The 12,280-nt window shown below is 38.0% G+C and overlaps 1 protein-coding gene across 1 annotated transcript in view; it reads left to right on the top strand.

The window, feature by feature from the left end:
- Positions 1–10,292, top strand: part of amon (amontillado) — a 15,079-nt gene extending 4,787 nt beyond the window's left edge. The window contains exons 4-12 of the mRNA XM_011311102.1: positions 539–576; positions 867–943; positions 3,529–3,793; positions 4,809–5,021; positions 6,253–6,353; positions 6,930–7,163; positions 7,361–7,525; positions 7,633–7,750; positions 8,057–10,292. Coding sequence (XP_011309404.1) covers positions 539–576; positions 867–943; positions 3,529–3,793; positions 4,809–5,021; positions 6,253–6,353; positions 6,930–7,163; positions 7,361–7,525; positions 7,633–7,750; positions 8,057–8,221 — 1,376 coding nt within the window. The 3' untranslated portion in view covers positions 8,222–10,292. The remainder of the gene's footprint in view (positions 1–538; positions 577–866; positions 944–3,528; positions 3,794–4,808; positions 5,022–6,252; positions 6,354–6,929; positions 7,164–7,360; positions 7,526–7,632; positions 7,751–8,056) is intronic.
- The last annotated feature ends 1,988 nt before the right edge of the window (positions 10,293–12,280 follow it).

Below are 12,280 nucleotides of genomic sequence, written 5' to 3'. Positions count from 1 at the left end.
ATGATTCCAATGATTCCAATGATTCCAATGATTCCAATGATTCCAATATTATTCCAATTATTCCAATTATTCCAATTATTCCTTATCACACATTGCTTTCGGTTTCCTCTAGCTGGAGGAATTTACAACCTTCGTAACGTGACATTTATCGCGGGTTTAACGCGCGGTACCCGATGTCCACCCCCCAATCGTTACGATGATAACGAGGCGAGTACACACGTGATAACGAGCATAACGAGGATTATACACGAACGATAAAGTCCGATCGGCTTTGTTTCAGATCATTCAGTTTTCTATTTAATCCGATACCAGAGATCAGCTGTTTACATAATTCGAGTAATGAAGGGATAAGAGTAAATAAATGGCCAGACGGATTTCAGTAAATTAAATAATCTCAAGTCAATGCCCCAGGTCTAATCCTAATCCCCGAAGAACACCCTAAGTCCTTTTCACTCAAGGATCGACCAAATGTTACTCTCAGTGGAAATGAAGAATAGAAAAAATATGAAAAATGGATGTAATATATTTTTTTTTCCAGGCGTCGATTACATGCATCCGGATCTGAAGTACAATTACGTAAGTCTGAGATTAATTGTTTGGAGTTATGATATAAAATTTTGGTAGTTATGGGGGAAAAATATATGTCGCCCCCTGAATTTATTCGGAATGCTCGGGGAATTGGTAACTTGAGTTATCGGTGAGCAATTTGACGCTAATTTTTCGACGTCTCTTGAGGATTAATGGAGAACCGAAAAAACTTGGGGGAGACTTACACGAGCATTCCCTATTGCGTCGCCAATCTATGACCCCTGATCTTTGCTGAGTAAATTCCCGGGAATTTATTCTCCCGTTTTTTATGTCAACAGAATGCCCAGGCGTCGTACGACTTCAGTTCCAACGATCCCTACCCTTACCCGAGATATACAGATGACTGGTTCAATAGGTGAGTTGTAAAAATTCAATTTGAGAATTCTGGGGGAATTCTCTGAGAATTCCCTAGTTTACCACGAATTTATCTCTAAAAATCTGCAGCTGGCATTAATTTTTTGGTGAAAAATTCAGTAGAAGTGAAGAAAAAAAAAGAAGATAAATATTTGTTTTGCGTAATTGAGGTAAATTCAGGTCACGTGTGCGTGAAAAAGAGTTTTCCTCCCGAAGCCAATGAGCGGCGAAGTCGAGAAAAATGTGATATAACCGTGTGGTGATTGTGAGATGAAAAATAAAATTGAATCACGTGTTTCTAGGGCGATCGTTCAAATTTATTCCTACGGAGGTAGAATTACGTGGCTATCCACTCTTATTTGCAGATTTCTATGAAGATTTACACAAACAATATTTCAAATGATTATGATTATCGGAATATTTTCCCCATGAAATAATTCCCAGTAAATCACCCGAAGTGATGAATTAATTCCACCGAGTTAAAATACGTTTTTAAATTCCAACTCTCGTGATAACGTCAGGAATTCTTCGGTTCTATCGGAAATTTATTCGATGAATACACGAGTGGCAATAACGTCCGCCTGATGTTCTCTACAGGCATCAACTCGACAATTTTTTCGACAGAATGCGACTGCCGGAAGAATTTCGCGTGATTTATCATTTCGAATGCAAAGAAAATCGCATGACTGGATGAATTCTACGGAAATTTCGGGAAAATCTATATTTAATGATAGAATTCACCATCGGCTCGGATCAAACGATTTTTTATTGAAGCGTAAAAGGCCGCCATGAAGTGCCCGAGTAACCTTTTCTCCCAATGGAATCGCGATGAGCATTGAGGTGCCATTAAATTTCTATCACTCCTTCATAAGGTTGAAGGTTTTTTTTTTATCACTCCACACCGCCGTAAAGACGACTACCAAGTGACAGTTTCGTAACGTCGAATCTGCCGTTAAAATCTCGTCCTATCTTCTGAATGAGAACTTCATTTTCCGGGGGTTAACAATTCCATGGAATTACGAAAAATCTCAAAAAATTCGGTAGAAAAAATTCGCATTTTCCCCACGGAAATCCTTTTTTTTCCGACGCTCCAGTAATTAATGAATTATCCGGTATTCCTCTGTCTCTTTATGGAAGACTCATTTCACCTCTCGGGGTAATGAGATTTCTGTGTGTGACACGTTGACATTACCGATATCTCATCGACCCTCAATCGACGAAGAAAATTAAAGAAAAGGAAAAATCGTGGAAAAATAATACAAACCGGTGGGCGTGAATTGATGTCTCGTCTCCTCTCAGAGAAACTGCGCCATCACATCACCTCCACTTATAAAATAATTCAATAGAAAAACCTAGAGCTTTTTCTAAAACAAATACGCCCTGTATTCATCAATTTTTTCCATCAATACCCGATAAAATTATTAATTCTGATGATTCGAGATCAAACATTCAACGAAGTTCATCTCATTTCTGTTAATTAATGATATTCAATGCCAATCTGTCAATCCGATTAATTATCTTGATTAATCAAAGCACTTGTGATGTTCTCCGGACTGTTTATTGTCCCGAGTGAATCATCTCTCATTACCTGAAAACTAGCGAAGTTAGTCGCTGATTATATTTCCAACAAACTCCGTACCTTCACCGCCGGATAATTTTCTCCGTCCGGATGAAAGACAGGACACTGAATGAATTTTCCATCAGGCTGACGCGAACGAGATAACACCCACCGCCTTTCAAAATATTAAATCGAAAAAAAAGGATATCGAGGGAAAATTGATACACCATCGGAAAAATATCCCCGAGAGAAAAAATATCGAGAAAAAATATCGAGGAAAATGGGGAATTGCATAAACACTAAAATTTGTAAAGGACCAATTAATCGATGGATTAAATTAATTGATGAATTCTGGATTGATAAAATAATTTGAAAAATGATGGGAATTTTTCCGCGTGAAGGAGATAGCGCAAGGGTTTTCCTTAATTGATGAAAAATTATGGTTCCCTACCCCTGGAGATCCAGATGCTCCCCTACCCGAAAAAATCTCGACGTGATTCTCCCGGGAAATTCAGTCTCATGTTCCCGACGGATAAAACTGGAGTGAGAGAGAGAGGAATTTTCTCAGTCTTATCCACGACAAATTCACTGACGTCAGAGCTGATTCACCCCTCCCCCTCTAACACAAATACTTCTCTCGTTTTCTGAATGCCTCCTCGAGCACGTTGATCACTCCGTTTCCAATGGATTGAACTTAATTGCTCACTGGATCCGAGTCCTCAATCAGATCTTGTCATAATTAATTGGCCGATTAGCTCCAAGTCCCGGAACTTCACGGAATTCATTCCAGTCTCGGATATAAAAAAGGAATGAATTCCCTTCATGCACATGACTACTCATGACAAATATTCGATTGTCAAAATATTCACTCAATACATGAAAAGTCCAGTGGAACTAGAAAATCGCACGGGAAAAATAGATAAATTGTCCAACGAGAATGAAAATAGACTATTGTTAGGGACCATTTCTCGTTAACAAACGAGTCCATTATTCATCTGGTAATGGAATCCTCTTGTTTTTTTTTTCAGCCATGGGACACGGTGTGCAGGAGAAGTTGCTGCTGCTCGGGATAATGGAGTCTGTGGCGTGGGTGTTGCGTATGATTCAAAAATTGCGGGCATTCGAATGCTAGATCAACCATACATGACGGATTTGATTGAAGCAAACAGTATGGGCCACGAGCCGGATCTCATAGATATATACAGCGCCTCCTGGGGACCCACCGACGACGGCAAAACCGTCGACGGTCCCAGAAATGCCACTATGAGAGCAATTGTTCGTGGAGTTAATGAAGTACGTGACAATTTCCGCGATTCTCCATCTCTCAAATGGAATTTTGCACATCCGCACGTTCTTTTTTCCATTAAATTCACAAATTGTTCATTAATTGTTAATTCATTATTGATGTTACTTCGGTTTTTCATCTCGCCTTAGTACAGGAAATGAAAGCGCCAGGAGTGGAAAATATTCAAAAGACAGTGTGGGTTGCTGGAGTGAATTTTCACAGGTTTCCTTTGATGTGTGGGTCGTAGGTTTGTTGCCAAGCAACACCATCACCTAGAATCCACGTCAGAGATGCTAAAGTCCCTGTGATCACCCCTAAATCATATGTTTATTCATGAGTACATGTCGATCGAGGGTCAAGGTCCCCGTGCTCCCTGAATAGCTAGTCATTATCATCCGGGAATAACTCGGCCATAGAATCTAAAAGTTCAGCAGACTTAGCTCAGCGGGAGATTTTAAAGATTTATCCCCTCGATGTGTGTTAACTCTAATGCAATGCATGATCTTGTCAAAGGTAGAAGGTAGACGTCAGTTTTGGCGCCAGTTGGGGCTTCATAGGATGTGGCGAGACACCCCACTGTCCACGTCCAATGTCTTCATGCATGGAAATGTAAAACCACCCACGTAAGGGATTTCAAAGTCACGGAGATGATTTATCCGTGCGTCAGCAGATGTCCACATGCTCTAGTGTTTCTGAATGTTTCTGAATGTTTCTGAATGTCTCTGAATGTCTCTGAATGTCCCTGAATGTTTCTAAATGTTTCTGAATGTTTCTTAATCTTAATTCACCCAATGAATTTCAATTTTTAATATTTCACTGACTGATGAAAAATGTCTCGTCCAGTTGGGGGAAGTCCCGACGTGGGAGATTTCATTCATATTCATTCATATCAGCAAAACGATACAGTTTATCCCTCTGCAGGACCCCAGGAGTCTTCACCACCTACGCAAATCACTTGGGTTGATGCTGTGTAGATCGTCCCTCTGATTGTACCTCATTCATCCAATCCCACCTTCTTTACAGGGTCGACGGGGTCTTGGTAATATCTACGTGTGGGCATCTGGTGATGGAGGTGAGGAGGATGATTGCAATTGCGATGGTTACGCTGCCAGCATGTGGACAATCAGCATAAATAGCGCCATAAATGACGGACAAAATGCACATTACGACGAAAGTTGCTCCAGCACTTTAGCTTCGACATTCAGCAATGGAGCTAAGGATCCAAACACCGGCGTGGTAATTACTCATAATTTATCCATTCATTACCTACGATTTATCGCATTAATTATAGTCAATAATTGGTGACTAGCCAGTGGACAATTAGTAAATAATTTCTCCCGAAACTCAGAAGTTGCGAGGAAAATTGGGATGTATTAAATCTGACATTTGATCTGTCCTGTACTGTCCACTTAATTCCACTTAATTACTGATTTAATCTGTCTCTGTGCTGGGATCAATGAGGACGTAAGTCACTCCGTATTTTTTTTTTTATGTTCACCGTCTCATTCTTTTTTTATAACATGAGAAATGGGTCTAGAGACCGGTGACACAGGGGTCACGAGACACAGGGAGAGTAATAAGATCAAGGGTCGTGGGATATTCCCCTCAGGCTCTCCAGGAATATAATGTTACGGGGATGAAATTCCTCGGTGGTGAATTCTGGGAATTATTTATGAAATTTTAGGGGTTTTAGCTCTGGTTGTGAGTGATGGAGCAATCAGACAACGTCAGAGGGGTTGCAGAGAAGAATTATTATCCGTCATCGATAAAATCCTTTAATTAATTGCATAAAGAACTCATTAAAGAGATTGACTGAATGGAGCATTCCATTTATCTCCAGACTCTTCTGTGGTGTCATAAAACCAATGAATTTTCCGGTTGATGCACGTGTTCATTAAATGTTCTCTCAATTTCCCTGGGAATGGATTTAATCCGAAATTTAAAGCATTTCGCTGGTTAATTTCTAGTGGTTTTACCAAACCACCCAGCAATGCTGGATATTGTGAGGATTCAGGGACTGTAGATTCTCAAGTCAAGTGTACACTTGGGAGCGGAAACTCCACCTCTTGGGGGATTTCAACCCTGAGAATCTACGAGTACTGAGTCAATCATGAAATTTCACTCAATAGGGATTTCCATTTCTGATTCCTTTCGATATGCAGGGGATGGACTTTCCTACGATTTCTTATTCCAGGTCGATCCTTTATACCAGTGAAATGACACTTTTCCTCGACTTCTCGCAGTATTTGAGGAAAATTGAAATTTCAGGGACTGACAGGCACTGAATTCCACTCCAATGAGACCGTGATGATTTCACTGGGTGTCGATAAATAAAATTGAATTCGATCGCATTATTTGAATCCTTTGCGAATGAAGATTCAAGTCGAAATCGTCGACATTGTTGAATTTATACGGATTAATCCTTGAAGCTTGTATTTTCTCATAACAAGTTTGTGATTTTATGCAGGCAACGACCGATTTATACGGAAAATGCACTACAACTCACAGTGGAACATCCGCTGCAGCACCAGAAGCTGCAGGTGTATTTGCACTAGCTCTCGAGGCGAAGTGAGTAAAATATGAATAAATCCTCCACAAACAGTAAAATCAACGATTTTCCAAATAAAATTACTGAGATCTAGTGGCCATCGGTATAAAATGTATATTTCAACTAGTTGAGATTGAGTTTCACTCCATTAGCATATAAATTTCCTATTAAACGATTGATCGGGTCAGTGTATATTTTTCTGATATCACTGGTATATCTATTTTCATTTGAAATGCAATCCGGTATATTTTCACATCGACGTCAAAGAGAATTCCATCGGTGTTCATTTTTCATTCTCACGCGGGTGTTTCACTTTATTGTGGCATTTCCTCGACGCCCGTCGGAATAACATCCCCATATTTTATTTCCTGGCACCTCACAATGCTCCATTTGCAGTTGCAAAATGTCCACTGTCCGAAAATAAAAGCAAAAAAGAAAACCCGCTGTTGAGATCTGCAGTTAAATTAAATGAGTGGAGAATTTGAACGTTAAAATATTTTCCTCGAGTGTAAATGATCTTTGGAATGTAAATTCCAGTTGATGGTGATTTTTCCAGTCACACGTCGGACAAAATCCATTTTCTATTTATATTTCAGCCCCCAGTTGACGTGGCGTGATATCCAACACCTCACAGTCCTGACGTCCAAGCGAAATTCATTATTCGACGCCAAAGGGAGATTTCACTGGACAATGAATGGAGTTGGCCTTGAATTCAATCATCTGTTCGGTTATGGCGTACTTGATGCCGGCGCCATGGTGGCACTGGCTAAAAAATGGAAGACAGTACCGCCTAGATATCACTGTGAAGCTGGTGCTGTCATAAATAACATGTAGGTCTGCCCAAACTCCTGTAATTCCCCTGAATTCTCCGGGAAAGTTTCCGATTCAAACAGCTGTTTAATTCAAGTACCGAAATCTGAATTAAATACTCGATTAATTGAATTAACTTGAATTAATTAATCGTTGCAGCTCCATTAAATCAATTATTGTGTGGAAATAAATCCAAAAAATCATTGAATAATTCCAGGAAAATTCCCAGCGAAGGATCAATTTACCTCAGTATAAAAACAGACGCGTGCGCGGGCACAGACTATGCTGTCAATTACCTGGAGCATGTACAAGCTGTTATTTCCGTTAATGCAACACGTCGCGGTGACTTGGAGATATTCCTTACATCACCGATGGGCACGAGGTAATCGATACCATTAAAAAATCATGAATAAACATTCGTATTCCTCCAAGAAATGCATTGAGAGAATATTTTGGGTGAAATTGATGGAAAAATATTCATTTCATTAGATCAATGATTCTGAGTCGACGAGTCAATGACGACGACCATCGGGATGGCTTCACAAAATGGCCATTCATGACCACTCACACTTGGGGGGAGTATCCACAGGGGACTTGGATACTCGAGGTAATAATTACATTAAAAAATCATCGATTGCACAGAGTAATCACCATCTATCAATTTTAATTCATGATTATCCCTGCTCTTGTAGCTGAAGCAGGTGAATTTCAGTGGAACAAGTAGATTTCTTGAGAGACGCGATAGATTTATCGGTCGATCTGTCAACAAATCAAGTACTTTTCCTTTTTTTTCAAGAATTGAAGATGAAAATGATGATTAAGCTTTTCCTGAGAGATAAAGCGGTAGATTACTGGTGGATGCAGTCAGATTATGATTTTTTAATCATTCGTTAATCATTTTTTTTTCCCTCAGATTCGTTTCAACTCGCAAGCACCCCAGAAGGGTTGGATTAAAGAGTGGACTCTGATGCTCCATGGTACGAGGGAGCCACCTTACACCGGATTACCCGCAGCTGATCCACATTCAAAGCTTGCGATTGTAAAAAAAGCACACGAGGAGCGTTCGAGTGCAATGTAACGATCACCGAAATCATGAAAAATGATACAGAGAATATTTAAAAAAATGAAACAATGGACCGAAAGTCATTTCCGCGCCAAAAAAAGATATCACGACGGAGATACCAACAATCCCTTTGCGGAAGTTAAATAATTATTTTTATTTTTAGAAGGCCAGTTTTCGTTGATTACTTTTATCAATACGTTCGTGTCTTCCTCAGTGATATTAGCTTCATCAGGCACAATAATTCAAGCCTCTTGTGTCTTGTGGACAAATTCAACTCGATTTAGTTCTCGTAGTCTTTTGCGTGATTCATTAATTATTTGTTGAGGCGCACGATGACTATTACATAATTTTTTTCTAATCAGTTTTTGCAATGATCCTTATGAAAATCTAATCTTTCAATGTCTATGTAATCGCACGCGTTAGTATCTGTCTTCATAAAATCAGAAAAAGGAAAAAAAAAATTGAGATAAAATGTGCATGCAAATTTCCTCCTCCACACGTCATGTCATCTATGGAAATAATTAATAGGATAATCTAGAATTCGTTTGATTGAGCAAAATTGAGATTTATCTGTTGAAACTTTCAGCGTTTTAGGCGCCTCATTTGTATTTCGAATAATTTGAGACAGCGAATCGCACAAAAACTATCAAACACGATATCTCCCTTTGAAATGATACCAGAACAATTAGACTTAAAGACTATTCATATCGAACATTGATATAATTTATCTATTATTTATAATTTAGACATTGTGATTAAGCAGAATGAAATAAAGGATAAATATTGGGAACAAATTGCAAAGTGAAACCGTAAATTTGTATTCAATCACATCGAGGAGGAAAAGCCGTAATTTTTCTAAATTCCCCGGGATTTATTGAGTTATACGGGCCACATGGCAAATATCAGTATTAAGTGTTAATAAAATCAACTATGAGCTGTAAAACTATGTACTTGTGACCTCAGAAATTATCACCAATATTATCTAAAGCAATAAAAACACATTGATCATGGGACAGAATAGTAAAAATAATTCCCTCACACGAACTACTACTTTGTCTCATGCTCCGACTATTCTGCAAATAAAGTAATATCACTAACAAATAATTAAAACATAACAAAACGATTTTGAAAATAGGTTTTCCCAGGAATATAACACAGGAGAACATACTAACCAGATAAATCCACCTGTTACTCTTTAGTTAATTGTTAATGATATTTATCTGATTTTATTTTTAAAACAATTGATGGATTATTTTTGTTTATCATCTTCGATGCTAATTGAATATCACTTGAGGCTTTATAAAGTTCTCTCTACTCGATTGATTCATGTGAATGTGTATTTTTTTCCCATTATTTGTGTTTGAGAAGAATAATATCGAATTAGTAAACAGAAGGTTCATAAACACAAAGAAATATCGTGAGTAAAAGACGAAGAGATTAAAGTTCTAATGTAGATATTATAGTGGAGTAGTGATCGATACATTGAGATCACGTATTTAAATACATATAAATATATATGAATTATTATAGTAAAAAGTGATGAGACATGTATTTAATCAACCTTATTACCAATATTCCTTGATTTTTTCATTACGAGAAATTTTTTATTGAGTCACTCCGTTGATTTGATATTTTATCATTTTTTTGACGTTACAATAAGGTTGATTAAATCGACACTAAGACCAAAGGGAAAACTCAATGATTTAGATCATAATTAATCCCAGAATTACCATAATTTGTCGAAAAAACTGAGTGAAAAGGGGAGAAACAACCACTGACGAAGGAGAAAAAAAATTGCAAGTACCTGGCGCTGTTATTCTTCACAACCCCCCGCCCCCCGCCCCCTGTTTTTTCTGTAATAAATTATATTCCCTCCTGCATCCAATTACTCTGGGGAAGAAAAACTAAAATATATATTATACAGTAATGAGAGAATTTAATTACAGAAGTGCGTTAGATTTTAAAAAATACGTCGGCTCTGTCGCGGCTATGAAAGATAATATTTATAACAGAATGGAATATAACATGATATTAAGAGATAAGAAAAAGTCTATAATGAAAGAGTGAAATATAAACAAAATCCTTATTTGGAATATTGTCTATTGACTCTCCTTTTAAGTTTAAAAATCAACTAGAGAATTTTTTTTAAATATTGAATATTAGAGAAGAAGAAGTTTCAATTTTTGTGATTGATTGAAAAATTGAGGGATTTCGTGGGATTTTACTGCACATTTGCAAAAAATTAATATAGGAATCTCTGGAAATTGAAGCTTTTTTATCATTGGGTTTAAATAATTATTGAAAAGAGCTGGAGGGAGGAGGAAAAATGAAGGCCGAGAGGTACGAATGAGGCCGAATGAATCTGGATTCGTCGTTTCGCTTCACAAACCGACGAATTGTGATATCGATCCAGAAGAGGAGCCAGTGAAACGAGCACTAAGATCCCCTAGTTCTGCCACCAATTTACATAATTGCATCGACGTTACTGCAACCACTATCCGAAAATTTCACCTCATTCTGCCCTCCCCACGGTGCTGGGTTACCCATACAGGAGGAAAATGTGAGGAGGGAAGTTGCCACTAAAGTTCACCACAACTTCGATCCACCGAGAGTCCATAATCAAATGTTCAATGAGATATCTAGTAACTTTACCGATTTGTTAACGATCTCCATTCCGCGTTCCCAAAAAAAACTAGCACTTGCGGATGGAAATTAGTTTGAAAAAAAAATCCTAGGTCCTCTAAAGCAATAACTGATAAACTAATTAAATGTGATATTAATGGATTGAAAGGGGATTGAAAGATTGCTGGCAATTCTTATTGATTTTGAAAAATGAAAAAAATTTTAGAATGTCAATTCACGTGCAATCGCGGTGGCTTTCAATATGCAATAGGAAATTATGACAATTTGCATGCGCTCATTGCGAGCACTTCGGTTTTGACATTGGCTCTCTGTATGAATATTCATAACCAGAGGAAACACTGTGTCGGGGAAAAAATTTTACGAGCTCAGTGGCTTGTGCCAGGAGACATATTTCGAGTGCAATCACGTAAAATCCATAAAAGGATGTTATGTTATCGTGATATTCAGTGTGAAAAATTCCTCCCGGAAATTCCTTAGAAATTTTTGGAAATTTCGTGAGTGGAAATCGTAGAATTTGATGCAACAATTGCAGTTCTTCTGATATATCAATTAAAAATTCAAACTCAAAATATTGAGTTAAAAATTAAAAATTCAAACTCGAATAATTGAAAATTCATCTTAACGCCGGATCTTACGACCGAAAAAACTTGAATTAAAATTGAAAAAAACGTGATAAATCGGTAATTAAATAACTGCAACTGATTGGCAAAAAATCAGCACCCAATATCCGGTCGAGTGAATAAATATTCGACCTACATATCGTTGAAATACACCCGTTCCCAATCGTATCCCCCAAAATCGATATAATTGGCTTCACTGTATTAATCCTCTTCTCGGTCTCATGTTTCCATCGAAAACGCAAAGGCTATTGCCAATTGATTAATGCGATCTGGCTCTAAAAAATTCCCCTCCCACCCCTCCCCACGGCCTTTTAAAATTTTCACCCCCTGTCCAATAAAGCTGCCCCCTTTCAGAACACTTTGGCAGGAAAACGAGACATCGAGTCGCGACGATGCGTTTCATCCCCGGACATTTTATTCTACTTTTTTTTTTTTGCACCCAGTGCCAATTAATCCGGCGATTTTAATCGCTCCACTTCGTCGAAACGAACCGGATTTTTTAACAAGTGGCAGTTTTTCTAAAAAAAATCCAGTGGTAATTAAATGAAATTCCAATACCATCTCCATTATCGGAATTTCAGTCACAGTGATACACCAACTGCAGATGCTTCAGATTCAAATAGAATAAATTCGAATCATTCCGGAGTTTATTGGTTTAATACCCATTCAAATGCTAATATTTCTACTGTTCCGACGTAATATGAGAATTTCGATGGATACAGGGAATGGAGGAATGGCCAATATTCCAACACTGGTGGAATATTTTCACTCCTGGAATTCCGCGGCTATTTCAACGAAAAATATACATTCG

This window comes from Fopius arisanus, unplaced genomic scaffold (assembly GCF_000806365.1).
Source record: "Fopius arisanus strain USDA-PBARC FA_bdor unplaced genomic scaffold, ASM80636v1 scaffold00083, whole genome shotgun sequence".
In the NCBI taxonomy this organism is placed as follows: Eukaryota; Metazoa; Arthropoda; class Insecta; order Hymenoptera; family Braconidae; genus Fopius; species Fopius arisanus.
The sequence above is the reverse complement of the archived record's forward strand: the minus strand, read 5'-3'. Positions and strand labels throughout refer to the sequence as shown.